General features: G+C 36.3%; 1 protein-coding gene and 1 long non-coding RNA gene across 5 annotated transcripts in view; one reads left to right on the forward strand and one right to left on the reverse strand.

Moving 5' to 3' along the window:
* The window catches only part of GLRA3 (glycine receptor alpha 3), a 99,543-nt gene extending 82,876 nt beyond the window's left edge, over positions 1 to 16,667 (forward strand). For 2 of the 3 annotated variants that reach the window (XM_083835372.1, XM_083835371.1), the window contains 3 exons: positions 1,557 to 1,771; positions 3,396 to 3,542; positions 13,590 to 16,667. In XM_083835372.1, the coding sequence (XP_083691498.1) occupies positions 1,557 to 1,771; positions 3,396 to 3,542; positions 13,590 to 13,862 (635 nt within the window). In that variant the 3' untranslated portion in view covers positions 13,863 to 16,667. Of the gene's footprint in view, positions 1 to 1,556; positions 1,772 to 3,395; positions 3,543 to 9,542; positions 9,663 to 13,589 lie in introns of all 3 variants that reach the window. The other variant, XM_083835373.1, reaches the window with a different exon arrangement.
* Positions 1 to 16,707, reverse strand: part of LOC310899218 — a 61,896-nt gene extending 45,189 nt beyond the window's left edge. The window contains exons 1-2 of one of the 2 annotated variants that reach the window (XR_014584083.1): positions 16,674 to 16,706; positions 13,177 to 13,242 (exon numbers count right to left, since the gene is read on the reverse strand). This is a non-coding gene — a long non-coding RNA (uncharacterized lncRNA). Of the gene's footprint in view, positions 1 to 13,176; positions 13,243 to 16,673 lie in introns of both variants that reach the window. The other variant, XR_014584082.1, reaches the window with a different exon arrangement.
* Between the last annotated feature and the right edge of the window lie 4,133 nt (positions 16,708 to 20,840).

Consider the following 20,840-nt stretch of genomic DNA (forward strand, 5'->3'; position numbering starts at 1 on the left):
GGTTTGAAGCTGGATAAGCAGATGGTTGAGCCAGGATTTGGGACACAAATTTCAGGAGTGCAGATAGGATTCAGAAAATGCTGGCAATTAGGAGTGGAACTAATAATTGAGCTGGCAGATATAAAACTCCTGTGGTATATCATGTCATTTAAAATTTGAACATGTGCATTTAATGGGATTTCATAACTGTCTTTTTTAATATGGTGTGGTTTTTGAGTTCCTTGTCAGAATACAAATTTCACGAAATGGCATCTACTATTGACACCATAGCAAGAATTAGTGGCCTGTTAAAAGAAACATTATGAAAGTAGAAAGTTCAGAATATAATTCCACACACTTATTATGCCTAGGATAAAAACATTTCATTTTGAATCTGATATTCAATTCTGTATGCCTAATGTTATTGTCACATCATAACATACAATATAATAAATATGACAAACTTATAAATAAATCTGATATATAGATGTTGTTAATATGATAAATATTAAAGCACTATTAATGAAACCCTTTGCTATAAAGCAGCATTTTGGGAAATAAAGATGGACTAGGAAAATACTATCAAAAACTACTGGAAAACATAACCCCCAAAAAATCATAACAATTAAGAAATAAATAAATAGATGGTTTTCCAAGTTAAATTTAGAATTAGGATCCTTCAAACAACTAAGAAATCTGTCATATATATATTTCTTGCTACAAGAAACTGTTTCACATATACACTATTTATAGTAACAGCATGGCCTTCAGCACCATTAATGTGTGATTAATACAAGCATTCAGCAGAATTAGAAAAATCTAATGAGACTAGGTCAAGATCTGTGAAAAAATCTAGAGCTTACAGGGTAAAAAATCTAGATAAGAGAAAACACTGGTCCTGCTTGTTGTGGCACTTCTATGAGCAGACAACAGATTTTTCTCTTCTGGTTCAGTAAAATCAGCGGACATTGCTTGATGTTCAGTACTTGGGAAAATTAGGCCACTCAGTCAGTTTCCTAAAGTAGCCTAATTGCAAGTCCTCTATTTCTGCTTGAATCTCAGTCGTGGTTTTTAGTTGAAACAGTCTGAATGGGGAAAAAGGGAGATAATTTGCAGAATCTCTTATTGATAACTTAATGCCTGCACAAATGTCACTATATTTTTCCCCAATTCACTAGATTAAAGAAAAAAATAATTTAAGCTTAAAATTGAAACAAAAGATAATGGGACAGCAAGCCTTTTCTTTGCAGACAGCAATATTTCCAAACAGCAAGTGGGATAACAAATTTGATTGCAGAGAGTAACTTTCCTACATCAAAATGATTTGTGTTTCCATCATCTCTCTGTTTTTACAAGGAAGGAGGAGTTCCAGAGCTTATTCAGTCTTAAATTTGCAGGTTTTCAGTCCATTTTTTTTCCAATAAATATTCATATCATAACGGGAGCTCTATATATTAAAAATCACTGAACAGAAATCAAAACATTTAATTCATTAGAGAACATATATATTTCATGAAGTATAAATTCTTTAGAGAACATTCTATTTCTGCTGAACATTTCTTCTTTGTTATAAAAAGGAAAGTTTACATGCATTGAAGTCCGATTTCACCTTGAGAGGCAAATGGGTTACTATCTCATCCAGATGTACATACCAAGTCTCTTGATCGTCATTCTCTCCTGGGTGTCATTTTGGATCAATATGGATGCAGCTCCAGCCAGAGTGGCTTTAGGCATAACAACTGTACTGACCATGACAACACAAAGCTCAGGTTCACGAGCATCACTTCCAAAGGTAGGTAGGATTTCCTTTGTGTGTACCACATTAGTATAAAGTCATAATGTTACAGGGCAAATAAACACCTTAAGTCAACCTTATAATACGTTTTTTAATTATTAGCATTTACTATTCTGAAGCAGATAACTTTAAAATATTTAGGGTGTTTTTGAGCCACCAATCAATTATATTCTATTTCTCTTCAGACTCAACTGTTTAGCCAACCAAATGCTGTATACCCTAAACCTCAGCAAGTAATGAAAACAATGTTTTTCAGTACTAGGTAAATGTTGCTTGTTAGCAATTGACTAGCTTGTCCCTTTCTCGATCCCAATATCTGATGAAGTGTTAGCAAATATGAATGAATTTCTAAAGGTCAGAGATTCCAATCTGCTCTGAATGATATTCCTTTCCTGGAAACTGCCTACATTATGAATTTGCCCACAGTATTTATAAACATAATTACATTAAAATATAGAAAAATGTAAAGCTAAATAACTTACAAAAAGTTGTATAAAGAATGGTTCACTACGCAGTGTAAATAGCTTTAAGTATATTTCTGTGATTAGCTACTTAAGTTTTCTGACTTGTCCTTTCTTTAAAGATTTTCCTTTTCCTTTTAATTGTTATTCCTTGAATGTCTTCATTGCAGTTACTGGGAAAAAAAATGTGCACAACACAAACACACAAAGTCCTCTTTTGTATTAGCTTTACCATGGTATTTTTAGGGTGTCTGTTAATTTTTTTTCTCAGTAAACTAGATAACCCAAACAAAAGTTCATGTGCTTTGCACCTCAAGTGTATGGATCCAAATACATCCGAATGTAGCATAAACAGATAAGAAAATGGAACAGTATTAAACTTCAGAAAAAAGCAAGAATATAAGAGGTTACTAGAGAAAACTGCAGATGTTTTTGTCATGTTTGAGGCCTGATACTAGCTATGCTGGTTTAAATGATAAAACTCCTGTAAAACTGGACACAGAGAGCAAACTCATCCTACATTCCCAGTCCAGATTATGGACTGCAGCTGAGCTTGGCAAAGAAGCACTGTAGTGACTTCATCTATTCTGTAATTCATTTTCAGTACTTCCAGAGAGTCAAAATTTACAGGACTAAAAACCTATATCTTTAATTTACCATGACTGTATTAGCAGAGAATGAAAATATCAATTTTGCATCTACTTCCCTTCTTCCCCCTAATTTGTACTCCAGGAGCTTTAAATCAGCATAACAGAGTAATTCTCACTGGTCCCACTACAAGCTATTCTCTGTTTCCTTAGTATCTTTCACAGATCTCATTGGGAGAAATGGAGGAAGACTATGTGATCCTTGTGGGTTATTTGGTCTATGATCAAATATACAGTACATTGTATGATATATGATAAATTATACAGTATATGAAAAACATTACCTCATTTAGTGAGGTAAATAGTAGACATTTTGTAAAAGACTACACTATACAAAATAATAATTAAGGTATAAAAATTGCATTGCTGTCCCTCTTATTATCTCACTTTCATGTGAAGATTTTTTTGACAAAAATAATGTTGGGATTTGGAGATATTAATCAACTTCCTCCTGACATGAAATCACATCTGTGGTTTTAACATATTTAGTTTTCCGCTCTATTTTCTCCATAGGTGTCATATGTCAAAGCAATTGACATCTGGATGGCTGTGTGTCTGCTCTTTGTATTTTCTGCACTTTTGGAATATGCAGCTGTAAACTTTGTGTCAAGGCAACATAAAGAACTCCTGCGATTCCGACACAAGAGGAAGAAGAACAAGGTAAAGATAACAGTATTCCCAGCTTTGAAAGAGAGTCTAAGGGATTGATTTATGTCAGGATATAGGCTTAATTTGGTAAACATACTGCTGCCTAAAGTGGCAATATAGATAAAATGGCAGCACAGAATGAAATTAACTCTAGGCAGAGGGTCATTACAAGGACTATGCACTGCATAAATCCAACTTGAATTCTCAAAAGAGGGATTAAGGGGGATTTAAATGAGGCATGGGCCATGTGGGAGCCATCTGCACAAGCATGAATTTCACTCTGTTAGAAGAGTCAGATTATACTTCAGTGGATGAATATTACTGGTACTTGCAGTAATTTGTACTGCATTGAGATTCAACAAAAAATATTCCTTAATTTCATTCTAGTATTCAGTTCAAAGACTTAACAGCTATGTTTCATGCATTTTTTTAACATAAAAATTACTTCTTCAATTAAAATCATCTGTGGGATATACATTTTTAAAGGTCTAAGAATGGTATTTTTTCCTTATGTTGTTAATTTAGTCTAAATTGCTCATATAATTAGCAAGGAGCTTTAACAGCAATAGTTATTTATACTTATTTTATGGCTGAAGCCATCTAGACTACTGGTAAAATAAGTAACTGGTAACATGTAAAGTCTAGCAGCTAAGGCTATAAATTTAAATTCTGCAATAAGCAAAACATTTTACAATACATAAAACTCTTACTTCTGATTTTTCAAAGAGAGAATACTTCTGCAACCTACTCATTAAATGAGTACCCACCACTGCTGTCACGCAGTGCCTTTCACAGACTTTCAGTCACTACCTAGAATACTACTATAGATAAATGTCTGACTGCAGTGATATGACAACTTCAGGCATCTTCCATTCCTAAAGACTTACCTCAATTTACTCCTTACATCACAAGGAGAAGTTTTTTACAGGTTGTTTCCCCTTTACTTAGAAGATAATGAAAATCTGTAACACTGTAAGCCTATCTAAGCAATCTTGGCAAGCAAGACTCCCTGTTAAAAGATGGCTAGACAGACAAATGGAAATGACATTTTCATACATTTGCTTCTTCCTGTGTGTTCAGTCTTGTTCAGGTACATAGAGAAACTCATTTACCATAATTTAGAGGATGAATCAGACTGTATGTATCTGCTTTCAACATTTGCCCCCATTAAAAATGTGCTTTTTTGTTTTTGCTGACAGCAGCAGAAAACACTTTCTGAGACACACAGGAGGAAAGCAGCATTTTTGTGACAGGGTGTTTATTGTAAAATATGGCAGCTCTGAAATCTGCTTAAAGGTTTGGACTGTGGGGAATGGGATGGGCAGATGTGGATTACTTGGCAGGGGGCAGGTGAGCTGCAACGAGTGTGTCATGTATCAAATACAAACAGCTGGGTTAAGTGATATATTATGTGACTATACTTTTAGTCCATTCATTTTTTCACCATGTATCATAGTGCCCTCTGGATCTCAGACACATTCACCATATTCGACTCAAGTGATGTCTTTTCACTATCTTAAATACAGGCTTTTATAACCACACAGTTAAAAACTGGCAAGTGATACTACCTTCCTTCCTCAGAAACAAACCCAATATATTTCCAACCTTCTCCTAGCAAGACTTCAAGCTCACCAAAGGCACTTCTTCAGCAATCACGATCAATCAAATTTCAGCTTAGAGGTATTTGAGGAAGGATCCACAGTATACAAAGCATTTCCAGAAAAACGTATGCAACCTGAAGCACATGAACGGCCTTACTAACTTAAATGTTTTGCTGGACCAATGTTTGCCATTATGGTAACCGTGGTATTTTGGAATTCACACATAACAGTCCTCATTCCAATTTTATACTCCATTAGACAGACTTACAACTTCAGGTGTGTTGTCGACTAAGTTCCCATAAATTAGAGGATCACACTTAGAGACTGTAGGGTACCTACTAAATTATCAGGTACTCCCCATACATACTGAAGGCATGCATTTCAATGTTTTTCTTCACATCACAAATCCACTGAGCAGCTGTATCTAAGAGATACATAGCAGATATAGAGAAATGAATATTATAATTTCTTGTTTGCTAGTCAAGTATTTTATAATTTTAACATTTCTATACTGCCAGCAAACACTCTATATTGTAATCCCAGGTTTTCCTCTGACAAGGGTCTAGATTTTCTTGTTCTTTATATTTAAAACCTATTACCAAATAATTTCTTTAATTACTTTCATGTTCTCAAGGCACATAATGAAAAAATAAAAGATGTTAGCTTCTTTTACAGAAAGCTAATTTGCCTTTTTTTAATTATTTTTATTTTTACTTTCCATTGCAATATTGAAAGACTTTCTTGGTGCAGATTTCTTTCTCTCTTTTCCTTTCAATAATATTTACTTTGTTATAAAACTGGTGTTCATTTTCAGTAATAAAAACACAAAATAACTTGTTCTTTTTTCTACTTTTTGAGACTTTTTTTTTTAACCTTTAAATATTGGTTGCATTTTGCATACAGAGAGGACACTAGGCCCTTCTATTTCCATCTATATAGTGATAGCAAAAAATTCAATTTACTGTTGGCTATATGAACTCCAGAAGTGTAGACTGAGAAAGGAAAAAAAAAATGTAAAGAATTTGATAGAAAATTACTTTTTCAAATTACTAGATTTTCCATTATCTTTACTTTTTCCTTTCTCTCTAAACAGCCAGTTCTATATCAGGATAACATCAATGTCTCGAGATCACTTATTCAAAAAAAAAAAAAAGAGAAAAATGAGAGATCAGTTCACCCCATAATAGCAAATAACCTTGTAGCTTCGACACTCCCTGGCATGATACAGAAAGAGTGTGAGTTCCCTACAGCCCATGTAAGGGTATTACATGTACTTTAGGGGTATGCGGTTTTCACTTCCTCCATCTCTGTAACTTCTATCATAACACAGGTTTCTCAACTTAAGTTTACCCAAAGATGCTTTGTTCCCATGCAAGTTTATGATTTTGAACAAAAAGATATTTTTCTGAAAAGATTAACTGATAGAGTCTTAGCTGACTCGAATTCTGTGTAGACTTAGGGCTCCTGTCCAGAACTAATGCCTTGACAATACATACTCTCAAGCTCCAGAGACAGCTCAGCTAATTGTTTCTCTTTTTCTCAAAGTCTTATTAAACCATTTGTTGCCCAACAAATATACTAGAACTTGAAACATTAAAGGCATGGAGATTTTATCTCTTCAAAAATTTGGATTGTATCCTAAACCCTCCAATATACAAACAATGTGGATTAAGCAAGCAGTTAATAACTAGCCTTTCTTACCACAGATGTTATTTATTCACCACAATTTCTAACATGAAATGCAGGCCCTAGGATCATAAGTCAAAATAACTTGTGTTTCCTTACTCTTTTATTTTTTTCAAAGTCAGCTACTATAGCTCATGATTATGTAGTTTTGTATGTTTGTTATCCATTTGGACTAGGTCAAACAGCCACTGGTTCTCAGGAATTAGATGGTATTGATTTCTAAAACTACATGTAAAGATATATTTATTTGACCACAAAATCAAAAGGCATAAAGAGGAGTTAGGTTGAGAGATTGCATTTAAAAATTCTCTTTCTTTTCAAAGTAAAAACTGCCATTCTATTTCGTACTTATGTACAGATAGATTAGAGAAATACAGCAGTTAGGGTAATTTAGTAGACTTTTTCATCCTGTACTCTTTCCATCTTGGGACATTTTACTAGGATTATTATTTTTGTTATAAGTGTTCTGTCAGATTAAAAAAAAAAAAATCAACCTTTATTAGAATGAATTCCCACTGATAAATACAGGGTTTTTTTTTGGCACTGGAATTTTATCTGTAAAAGTACAGCAAAATTCCTAGTGATTTGATTGCACTTCAGAAGTCCAAACATAGATGATTTAAAAATTTTTGGATATGTTTCATTTCAGATAAATGTTGACAGAATAGAACATGTATGAATAATTTCTGTTTATGATAGGGCAACTGAAGAATTTCCAAAGTCTATTCTCTTTGTAATTAAAAAGACATGCTTGTTGCAAGAAATATTTACTTTTACCAGGTAACCTTAGCAACAGTCAGATGATTGAATGTCAGTGCTGGAATGCCCCTGGGAGGTCAATGAATCCATTTTCCTGACCTAAGTCAGTATCAGTTATACCTAATTCATCCTAGTCATAAAAATCCCACAATCTCCCCTGCAGTCTATTCCAATGGTTTACAAAGTTATTTTTTAATCATGTCTTTTCTGGCCTTTCATGGCTTATCTAGAAAGAACACAGAGAACAGACTACCTCATTCCTTCATTTATAACTTTCCATTCAATCTTCCTTTCTTTAAAGGACATATTTCTACACTTTCATCGATTGTCATTCTCTTTCCCTGGAAATTCTCCTAAGAATTCCACGTAGTTCTCTAAAAACATGCTTTCTACATAAAAAGTAACCAGTAACAGCTGAGTGCAGCCAAAGGATCATCTTATGCAAGTTATATAAACTTGTTTATCCAAACCAGTTTGCTGTTTGCCCTTTTAACAACAGCATTCATCCATAACGAGATTGTGATCTTCCATAACTCCCAGTTCTTTCTCCAGAACTACTGCAGAGCCATTTGCTTTCAATCTTATGTTTGTGAAGTTGATTACTCTGTGCTAAATGTAGTACCTTGTATTTGCAACTACTGAGCCTCTCTGAGTCCATTTTTTGGACTCTTTGTCCAAACTGTGGCATTAAAATTTAGTTATAAACATATGCTCAAATAGATTTGCTATTTTTTTTTTCAGAGTTTGCTATTTTTCATAAATCTAGTCAAAATAATGGGTTATTGTTTCACAATGCTGATTAAAAATTTAGGAGATACATATGCTCTTAAAAAGTGTACTTGGAGAAAAAAAATACTGTAAATGACTGTGGCAAACAAAATAAGAACAGTTGAGATTTAAGGAAAATTATAGAGTTATATGTAATGTAATTATGTACAGAGCTAAATCAAGATATTTTGGCATCCAAAGCTCATTTGTTCTTGCCGTTTCCCTCATGCTTTTTTTACCTACAGTCACTGCCTCCTTCTTGCACCACCTCAGTGCAGTATTTGCAGCCTCTCTTCCTAAACAGTAACAGCAACACCAAAGATGATTCTTAGGTATAACTGCACCCTCTGGCTACTGCTTTTATTGTTGTAATTATGGAACTCACTCAATGATTCCAAACAACTGAAAAGCAAATTTATTTTTAGAAGCTCAGTACAATTCCCACAGAAGTAATAAAAATTTTAACCGATTTGAGGAAATCTGGGATTGTGTTACAAACACACTCATAAATAAAAACAGCTATTGCAGCATAATATGCAACCTATCAATTGCTATTTTCCAATAGGCATAACAATAGGTATAGGAGATTTTTCCAAAAGTGTCTAATTTCTTTATGATTACAGAAATAGCAAAGTACATCCTGAGAACACGAAAATTTTCAATCCCAATTTAAGATTTCATTTAGTAGTAAGCATATGATCTACAGTGCTTTGACTCTGTCAGGAAAAGAAATCTGGCCAATGAACACAGTAGTTTAAAAAAGATTACATTACTGATGGGATGGAAATATTTTTTCTGAATGAATGAATATAAATTGTTAATTTAAATTTACTCTCCTTTAGGTCTTGAGAAACAAGAGGAAAAAAAAAGTCAGAATTAAAAGTATCACACAGGAATAACGAAACATACATATAATCAGTGCTTTTTCTTAGTTGCGTTTACATTGTATGGGGAAAAACAAAACCAAACCAAAAAAAAAAAGTGTACTGATACTGAAAAACACAAATTTTAGACTAGCTTTTAATATAAGATACTTAGTTTTCACGAATAGCAAATCTTTTAATTCTATTTTCAAAAATCTAAAGAGCACAGTATCTTTTGTGAGGAAAATAGGCATGCAAACTAGATTGTCTTTAATGGTAATCACACCTCTTTTCTTTTGTTTTCTTTTTGGTCAACCCATCCGTTTTGATGAAAGTTTTTTGAGGGAGTTCTTGATGGAAATGAAATCAATGAATCATTACAGCATAGCAATGGCTTGAGATGTGCAGGACCTATAGACGGGACTTTGCCTCAAATCTACAGTACAAATTTAAGGGTAAAATATGAAGAAGATGTCCCATTTGTCAAAATGTGATATCCAATCATTAACAGAGGCCCTGTTCTTTTGTCTGAAATAATGTCTTCCCATGTGGATTCCATACACCTTCATTGCTACCTGTATGTGATGGCGTGAAATGTTAAGAAAGGTACCTGTTTTGTTAATTTTGTAATACATTTTAGTCTGTTTAAATCTGGATTAAAACACAATATTAAAATTTTACTTTCTGCAACTTCAAAGGAACAGTGACGTCAGTTCAAGGAGAAATCAGCTGGTACGAGATTAGTATTTAAAACCAAGTTGTTTGCAATGCAGAATAATTCAATACTCAAAAATAAACAATAAACATATACTGTTCAAATAACCAAAGCCACAGCTTAAAATAAATCCTCAAGTTGTTACCAAAACCTACAGTCAAAACACTACAGAGATATTGTTAGTACTTATGCATATTATTCCTCTAGAGAAATGTATTATTAAATATACGAACAGAAAGCAGCATAGTCAAAAGGCCACAGAAACCAAAAGCTATTACTTTATAGCTGAGTATTTTGCAGAACAATGTTGATAAGAAAATAAACAAATTGAAATTATATCCTTTAGGCCTTGAAAGAATTCTAGTTTTCTAAATAAGAAATGTTATCTGAAATTATTGCTATTATTTAATGACAGTAATTTTGATACAGATAGTAAAATATTTACATGTACCTGTATGCAGAATAACTTCCAAATTGTTAGATCCAAAGCAGTATGCATGAAAATCACATTCATAGCAAAGCTTTATTGAAAGTCTTTCCTACTAAAACTTTAAAAGCTTTATCAAAAATCAGAAAGAAAAAAATAATTTTCTTTATTGATTATGCACTAACCAAATACACAAAAGACCAAAAAAATAATAATAATAATTCCTATTGCATTTTTAAGAGAAAATTTTCAACCAAAATGCAATGGACTTTTTCAGGAAGCTTCACTGTCCAGATGCTCAACAAGGAAGTATGGGGTTCTTTAATGTTAATCCATTATATGATTTTAACAGTTGTGGCCTCAGACACATGGATTATCAGAAATATTTCTAGTCAAAAAGAGGGATTGTAGCCAAGTCAATTTATAAATCAAATGGGGTATCACTGTAATTTTATATAAATACCTTCGAAAAAGCACTCAGAAGTTATTATCAACAATAATAGTAACTGCATCTTTCCTGCTTTTCAAGGGCATCCTTAGATATGAACCTGAGGCCAAATTAATGCTTCTTCTGCATTATGAACTGGCCGAACAACTTGCAGAACTACATCCTGGATACACTAGCTTGTACCCCAGAAAAAAAAATATATGGTGGTACCTGGCATGTTACAATGCTCTGGAAGGTGCCCTTTGCTGTATATCCATTATTGCTCTTGCACTTTGGTCTGACTTGGCAGACTCCAACCATCCAGCCTGCCTTCATCAAAAACATCATCCAACAGACACTGGGCAGAAAAAGTAGACTCCTACAAGGACCATCACATCACCTCCTCAACAGCAGACAGTGTTTCCAAGCAGTCTGCTTGCAGACTAAGTTCAGGTTGTCTGCAGGCAAATAAATAAGAAGAGACCTGGCCTTTAAAACAATTCTAGGGGAATAACTCAATTCAGGTAAGCATAGAGCAGACACAGTAAAGTCAAAGCAGAGTGCCTCATCCTAAAAAACTCATCCAACAGAGAGCTGATACTCAGCAGAATTATTTTATAATTATTTTGAGCTGATGCAGTCATAAGCATTATTTTCTGGAGAAGCATAAAGAGGTTAAAACCCTGAATCACAGATTTTTTATGTTTAAAGGTGCTTAAATGGACAGTTTAAAAAAAATTCTCACACTCTATGTATTTGTAAATTCTGTTAACTGGAATGACCATTGCAACTCTTCTGGAATACAGATACTATTAAAATGTTATTTCCCATTCCTTTCTGAGAAGAAAGGAAGTTGCTGTAGTAATTTGCTATTTGTTTTATCGCGTCATCAAAAAATCATCCCATCATTTTGTATTTCTGTTATTCATCTCCATATTGAATTCAGTGATTTTTCCTCCTCCTTTGTTTTCATGTTAATTTTTCTTTATTTTTGTTGTTAGATTTTTTTATGTGAGAATTACAATACAGATTCAATATACAGTAGTTTCAGTGAACTATAGTAGTCTATAAGTTTATGCACTGTACATATATGAAAAAGTGTAGCAGTTTGGTGATAACTACAGCCATGCTGGATGTTCGTGCTGTGTGAAAACCAGTTCACTTCAAACAGTAATTTATCTTCATTCTCTTGTAGATAATTGATTCAGCTAATATTGATAATAAACTTTACTGAATTTTTTTAAAACAAAAAAATTAACTATGTTTCTTCTAGCAAGGTCTGCTTAATTAAAACATTTAATATGTTTAGAATTAATTCTCCATTCAAAAACATTTTTTGAATTTTCAAAATGCCACAGGCATTTTCAAAATGAAAAGCTTGGAAGTTTGGATTTAAAGTGTTTGCTGAGAAATTACATTGATAAGTGTAAGAGGTATAAATAAAACAAAAATGTTTCAGAATTACTAAAACAAAACAATAATTATTTGACTTGCTTCGGTAAACAATAATTTTCTACCTTTTTATTTTATTTTAAGGTGGGAAGAGTTTCAAAATATCAAAAATTCTCTTTCAACAGAAAAATTGACTGCTGCTCAGCTCTTTTTTATTATTTATGAGAATGATTTTCCAAAATACTTATTTAAGTAGTAACATATCTCTTTTATTTTGTCATTCTTTACAAAAGTCTAGAATCTTAGAGCAACTAGGTTGAATTAGACATGAAAACACAAAACCCTGAATTTAAAATTTGTCATTAAAAAAAAAAAGTGAATGTCATCAAAATCATAGAACTACTCTTGAGTAGCATACATAGTAGGAGAATATGTTGGAACATATTTCAAACCAAAATTTGGCTCTGGCTTTACAGTCTATGTATCACCCTGCATTTGTACCTCCTTTATTAAGAATATTTACAACCAGGTAAAGAGAAGTATAAAAGGTGTCTCCAAACGAAAACCACACTCTAGGAATGCATGCTATGAAAATTTATATATCTTCAGACCACCTACATTTGTTTTTGTGATTTAAAATCATTTTCTGTTTTAGCTCTCCAAATTCAGAACGTCTTTGCCAGATTGCACCTTACTTGTCAAGAGAATGGTTCAGAAGAAAAATCTGGCCTTTAGCTTTCATTCATTTTATTTTAAAGCTTATTTAAAATATTTTTAATATATTAACTTTATTTTAAATAGTTTGGTACTATTTCTATTCTATTCTAAATTAGGACACTTTACATACTATTCTGCTTATCTGACATACAGGGCACAATAGAATGAAGGCATATGAGTAAGAGTCACTAACATACAAAATCAAACAGGCAGAATTCTCACTAGTATTATTAACGAACATTGTTACCGCTTGTACCTCTAAAGGCCATCCCATATTGTCAAGCAACATACAGAGTTAATGGCTGTTGTCTGAAAGACCAGTGTGCAACTTGCCCAGTTGAAGACTGTAGATGTTTACTGTAAATGGGGAAAATGAAAACCAATCAGAATAAATCAGAAGTTGGGTGTTGATTACCATTAGTTTCCTAAGCTAGTAAACCAGTTTACTAAGCTTTGTCTTTTCTCTAAATAGATTACGGAGTCTATAAACAAGCAGAAAAATTCTGGGCTTGTTAAATCTGATGACCTATTTTCACAGACACTTTGATAGGGCTGAAATTTTAACCAGTTAAAATAAAAAGGGGGTTCAAAAAGTCACCATGCTAAAGGTGCAATACCTGGTATTTAGTGGTTGGTACGATTTCTGTAAAAAAAAAAAAAAAAAGTAAAAAAATCTTGCCTTTTTTTTCTTTTTTGTACAACAGGATGATGACGTACGGGAAAGCCAATTCAGTTTTACAGCAGCATATGGAGTGGGGCCATGTCTGCAAGCAAAAGATGGAGTGACACAGAAGGGGCCTAATAATCCTGCTCAAGCTGCACCAAAGAGCCCCGATGAGATGAGAAAGGTATTCATCGACCGAGCCAAGAAGATAGACACAATTTCCAGAGCTTGTTTCCCACTAGCCTTTCTGATTTTCAATATTTTTTACTGGGTAATTTACAAAATCATCAGGCATGAAGACATTCACCAATAACAAGATTAAGGCTTGCAGTCCATACAGATCCTGCCATGATCAACAGGAGGCCTTCTGTTAGAAGCGTGTAAGTGAGGAGCAATTGGGAGACCTAAAAACACTGGGTGGGGGGAAAGATCCTGCATGGATTGCAATACCCAGCCAGAGTGAAATGGAAGACTGACAGCAGAGAAGACACATCTGCTTCTGCAAACTTTCAGTGTCAAACTAAACATTAACAACTCATTGTAAATCACTCTCTACTGAAGCTTTACTGCCAAGTGTTTATACATACTGTTACATAGTGGTATAATTGTACAGTACTCTTTGATGTTCCTTACTTACTTTTTTTTTTTTTAATTCTGGTGCATAAAAAACAAAAAAAAAGAAAAAAAAAAAAAAGAAAAAAAGATCCAGCATACTCTAGGTAAAATCCCACCTTTATTTAAATTTTAAAACATAATGACAAATTACTTATTTTAATTTAGATTTTTAAGGACTTGTCTTAAGGACAGGATCTGAGGTTTTGCAATGAGCACAATTGGCACATTTAACTTGTATAATTTATTCAATAAATTTCATATTATCAATCTCCTAGAAAGTGTGTGTTGAAATAATCTCAGCCAGCACAAGGTATTTACAGCTTGATAGTCTGCTTATCACATGGAAAATATATCAATATTTGCAAAGTATTGATTCCTCTAAAGGACTTTTTCTTTCTTCTAATTACCTACACTTTGATAATTGAATCTTTTTAAAATCCTTTTTATATGTTCAAAGTTTTTTTCCTAATTGATAAAACTCATACAGCATTGGAGATAGAAAAACTACATCAAAATTTTGCAATGCTTTATATTGATGCAGTACAAAGAGATCTTGAATCAAAACTAAAAGCAAATAATCAACTCCTTCAACTGAAATATTAGGAGGATGGGTACGCCTCTGTTTATCAATATAGATTTCCTATGTGTTACATATGTCACAGGAGGCTGAATTTAAGAGCACATCAAGTTTATTTAGCATTCTTTGAAGTATATGTATATGATTTAGATATTGGTTAAGAAGTACTTCAAAACTTTTTAAAAAATTGTAACTCTTCTGAAACATGAAAAAGGATCTGAATGGTCTTTCACATTAATTGCACTTCATATAAAAAATAGGATAAAAACTGTTAGAACTCAGAGACATTTTCCCTCTTTAGTATTAAATAAGTCACATTAGGGTTTTTTTGGATTATAACACAATAGATCTCATTTATGACATAGCTTGCAGGCAAGTGTTTACTCTTGCCAATCTTGTCCATTGAAAAACAAAAACATGCTAAGATATAAATCTCATATTTAGAATTACTCGTTACTTTAAGTCCAGTAGCTGAGGCTGTTTGTCATTGCAAAATATTTTTGTTTTGAACGTGTTTTAAATTTTTGCTTTTGTTATTGCTCAGAATGTGTATACAAAAGCAAAATACAGCTGGAGGCAAACATCTGGTGCACTGCCAAAGGCATGCTGCATATGAAGTAATAGAAGCAATGTGACTCCACACTGAGGATTATAACATAGCAACCTTGGGTTTGGTTGAGTTTGTTGTTGTTTTCCTCCAAGGATTAGTTAGAGAGATTCTAAAATAGTAGCTCTCAGATTTTGTTCAGCTGTTTCAAAAAGATGTATACTCCTCCAATATTTTTAAAACAGTATTATTTTTTATAGTTGTGTTTCATTTATGATATGAAATTAATTCAATTCACTTTAAACAATTATTATTTGGTGAGGTGGTGTTTTGTTTTCTTTTTTATTTCTTTATGTGCATGTTTCAAAAAATCCTGTTCATTTACAAACACAGGTGCTGATCCATGAACTAGTGGCTGACATTTCAGTTGGCTTATATTTCTTTCCTTTAAATCGTCATAAACTGTATGATATGAAAAGGGATGTTAATTTATTTCTGCTACCAGTGAAGTTAGTATTTTGTTTAAGGGCTGTTTGAAGTACTGGACTCATAATCAAAAGGCAATACTAAAAAAAAAAATGCATTATCTAGCAGGCTTATCTCAATTTTTTTTTTCCCTCTAAAACAGCTGACTTCTGTTCAATAAAGAATTCTTAATTGGAGAGATAAGTGCATAAGTAATGCTGGCCAGATCAGAGTAACTCCTAGTTATTCTAGTTTCTAATGCCTTGTTCACATCGTCTCTTTTCCAATCACTCTGTCTGTTGCTCTCACACATGTAGCACTACCTTGTTTTGAAAATGTTAACTAATTTGAGTAATGCAGAGCTAAACAAATTTAGCCCTAATTTCTTTCTCCACTCTTTAGGGCTGAAAAAATCTGTGCTTACTTACACGAAATCTTGAGAGCGATAAAAGAGAGATTGAATTACAACACTGGCAAAACATGAGAGAGTCAAAAGGAATGTAGAACTGTTAAGCAAGAAGGACAAGTTCCTTGCAGTGAGGGGGAATAACCCTTGTATCATATTTCTCTTTGACTGGAATACGCTAATCTAAGAAAAAAAACAGAGCATATAACATATATACAATAAAAAACATAAGACTACATTATAATTTTCTAACCTCCTAAATGGATTGTTACCTATATGTTGTGGTTTAACCCGGCTGGCAGCTAAACACCACACAGCCGTTCGCTCACCCTCCCCCCTCCCTCTCTGGGATGGGGGAGAGAAACGGGAAAGTGAAGCCAGTGAGTTGAGATAAAGACAGTTTATTAAGACAGGAATATAATAATAACAATAATAATAATAATAGTGATAATGATAATAGTATTAATAATAATAATGTGTAAGAAAACAAGTGATGCACAATGCAATTGCTCACCACCCGCTGACCGATGCCCAGCCTATCCCCGAGCAGCCGGCCCCCCACCCCGGCCAGCCACCCCTATATATTGTTTAGCATGACGTCAGATGGTATGGAATACCCCTTTGGCCAGTTTGGGTCAGCTGTCCTGGGTCTGTCCCCTCCCAGCTCCTGCTGCACCCCCAGCCTGCTCGCTGGCAGGACAGAGCGAGAAGCCGAAAAGTCCTTGGCCTGGTGTAAACACTGCTCTGCAACAATTAAAACATCAGCATGTTATCAGCGCTCTTCTCATCCTAATCCAAAACATAGCACCCTACCAGCTACTAGGAGGGAAAATTAACTCTGTCCTAACTGGAACCAGGACAGATATCCACCCCTTATTCCATACCATTTATGTCATGCTCAGGTTACACTCTTTTCAATACATTCTAATTAATCACCATTTTCATCTATGATATATAGCAATCATGGTAGTGATGACATACAGTATTATATAATAATTAACATACTACAATTCAACTCATGGGCTATTCTCACCCAGTATCAAATCCCCTTGAGGTACACACCGGACCTCCCCATTCTTTTGCATTACCCACCAAGCGCATCCAGGTCCCTGAGCAAAAGCAATTCCACGAATGGGTTTGCCTTTTCCTGAGGCAGGAGTAGCCCAGACTGTCTTACCCAGCATGTTTCTTACGTGCACTACAGGAACTTTATCCCCTTCTACAGTGCGTAACAGGTTTGATTGGGCAGGTCCAGCTCGATTGGCAGATCCCCTAGTATTGACTAACCAGGTGGCCTTTGCCAAATGTGTATCCCAATTTTTGAATGTCCCAGCACCCATTGCTTTCAGTGTAGTCTTCAACAGTCCATTGTATCGTTCAACTTTTCCAGAGGCTGGTGCACGATAGGGGATGTGATACACCCACTCAATACCATGTTCTTTGGCCCAAGTGTCTATAAGGTTGTTTCGGAAATGAGTCCCGTTGTCTGACTCAATTCTCTCTGGGGTGCCATGTCGCCATAGGACTTGCTTTTCAAGGCCCAGGATAGTGTTCCAGGCGGTGGCATGGGGCACAGGATATGTTTCCAGCCATCCGGTGGTTGCTTCCACCATTGTAAGTATGTGGCGCTTGCCGTTGCGGGTTTGAGGGAGTGTGATGTAATCGATTTGCCAGGCCTCTCCATATTTATATTTCAGCCATCGTCCTCCATCCCAAAGAGGTTTTGACCGTTTGGCTTGCTTGATTGCAGCACATGTTTCACAGTCATGAATAACCTGTGCTATAGTGTCCATGGTCAGGTCCACCCCTCGATCGCGAGCCCATCTGTATGTTGCATCTCTACCTTGATGGCCTGAGGTGTCATGGGCCCATCGGGCTATAAATAATTCACCTTTATGTTGCCAGTCCAGGTCCACCTGAGCCACTTCAATCTTAGCAGCCTGATCCACCTGCTGGTTGTTTTGATGTTCTTCAGTAGCCCGATTCTTGGGCACATGAGCATCTACATGGCGTACCTTTACAACCAGGTTCTCTACCCGGGCAGCAATATCTTGCCACAATGCCGCAGCCCAGATGGGCTTGCCCCTGCGCTGCCAGTTGTTCTGCTTCCATTGCTGTAACCACCCCCACAGGGCATTTGCTGCCATCCACGAATCAGTATAGAGATAGAGAACTGGCCACTTTTCTCGTTCAGCAATATCTAAAGCCAGCTGAATGGCTTTCACTTCTGCAAACTGACTCGATTCACCTTCTCCCTCAGCAGCTTCTGCAACTCGTCGTGTAGGACTCCATACAGCAGCTTTCCATCTCCGATGCTTTCCCACAATACGACAGGACCCATCAGTGAACAAGGCATATTTCTTCTCATTTTCCGGTAGCTTGTTGTACAGTGGGGCTTCTTCAGCACGAACCACCTCCTCCTCTGATGATATCCCAAAGTATTTGCCTTCTGGCCAGTCCATAATCACCTCCAAGATTCCTGGGCGACTGGGGTTTCCTATTCGAGCCCGCTGAGTAATCAGTGCAACCCACTTGCTCCATGTAGCATCAGTTGCATGACGTGTAGAGGGGACCCTTCCTTTGAACATCCAGCCTAGTACCGGCAGTCGGGGTGCCAGGAGGAGCTGCGCTTCAGTACCGACCACTTCCGAAGCAGATCGAACTCCTTCATATGCTGCCAATATCTCCTTTTCAGTTGGAGTATAGCGGGCCTCAGATCCTCTGTATCCCCGACTCCAAAACCCCAGGGGTCGACCTGGAGTTTCCCCAGGTTCTTTCTGCCAGAGGCTCCAGGTGGGACCATTCTCCCCGGCTGCGGTGTAGAGCACATTCTTTACATCTGGTCCTGTTCGGACTGGCCCGAGGGCTACTGCATGAACTATTTCCTGCTTAATTTGTTCAAAGGCTTGTCGTTGCTCAGGGCCCCATTCAAAAGCATTCTTCTTACAGGTTACTTGCTAGAGCGGGTTTACAATCAGACTGTAATTTGGAATATGCATTCTCCAAAACCCCACGACACCTAGAAAAGTTTGTGTTTCTTTTTTGCTAGTTGGTGGAGACATAGCTGTTATTTTGTTGATCACATCCATTGGGATTTGACGGCGTCCATCTTGCCATTTTATTCCTAAAAACTGGATCTCTCATGCAGGTCCTTTAACTTTATTCTGTTTTATGGCAAAACCGGCCTTCAGAAGGATTTGGAGTATTTTCTTCCCTTTCTCGAAAACTTCTTCTGCAGTGTCACCCCACACAATGATGTCATCGATGTACTGCAGGTGTTCAGGAGCTTCCCCCTGCTCCAGCGCAGACTGGATCAGTCCATGGCAAATGGTAGGGCTGTGTTTCCACCCCTGGGGCAGCCGATTCCAAGTATATTGGACTCCCCTCCAAGTGAAAGCAAACTGTGGCCTGCACTGTGCTGCTAGAGGGATGGAGAAAAATGCATTAGCGATATCAATTGTGGCATACCACTTGGCTGCCTTTGATTCCAGTTCATACTGGAGTTCTAGCATGTCCGGCACTGCAGCACTCAGTGGTGGCGTGACTTCGTTCAGGCCACGATAGTCCACTGTTAGTCTCCACTCACCATTAGACTTTCGCACTGGCCATATAGGACTATTAAAAGGTGAATGAGTCTTGCTGATCACTCCTTGGCTCTCCAGTTGACGAATTAGCTTATGGATGGGACTCAGGGAGTCTCGGTTGGTGCGATATTGCCGCCGGTGCACAGTTGTGGTAGCGATCGGCACTTGCTGTTCTTCAACCCTCAGCAACCCCAAAACAGAAAGGTCCTCTGAGAGACCAGGCAAGGTAGACAACTGTTTAATGTCCTCTGTCTCCAAGGCAGCTATGCCAAAAGCCCAGCGGAACCCTTTTGGGTCCTTGAAATATCCTCTTCTAAGATAGTCTATGCCAAGGATGCACGGAGCATCTGGGCCAGTCACAATACGGTGCTTTTGCCACTCATTACCGGTTAGACTCACTTCAGCCTCCAATACAGTTAACTGCTGGGATCCCCCCGTCACACCATAAATACAGATGGGCTCTGGCCCTTTATAGCTTGATGGCATTAGAGTACATTGTGCACCGGTGTCTACCAAAGCCTTATACTTCTGTGCGTCTGATGTGCCAGGCCATCGAATCCACACAGTCCAAAAAACTCGATTGTCCCTTTCCTCCCCCTGGCTGGAGGCAGGGCCCCTCTAGTCCTGGTCAGAATCTTCGTTTCTGTGTTTAAAGGACTGCCTGCTGGAAGTTGGAGCAGCAAACTTTTCAGAGAACTCCTTTTTCCCAATTGTTTTCCTTTGCAATTCACGTACCCGTGCCTCTAGGGTCGCAGTAGATTTTCCATCCCATTTTCTCATGTCCTCTCCATGGTCACGTAGATAAAACCACAGGGTGGCGCGGTGTGTGTGCCCACCATATTGTCTTCCTTGCATAGATGAACGTTTAGCCCTAATAGCTGAGACACTGGTTTGTACAGGTGGGGAGGAAAATAATCTCTCTTCAAGTTGGTGGATCTTTTCAGAAAGTTTCTCCAAAGTATTCTCTTTTAGCTGGTGGACACTGGTTCGTTCAGGTGGAGGGGAAGATAATCTTTCTTCAAGTTGGTGGATCTTTTCAGAAAGTTTCTCCAAAGCATTCTCTTTTAGCTGGTGGACACTGGTTCGTTCAGGTGGAG

The sequence above is a fragment of the Anser anser genome (genome assembly GCF_964211835.1).
Source record: "Anser anser genome assembly, chromosome: 4".
Classification (NCBI taxonomy): Eukaryota; Metazoa; Chordata; class Aves; order Anseriformes; family Anatidae; genus Anser; species Anser anser.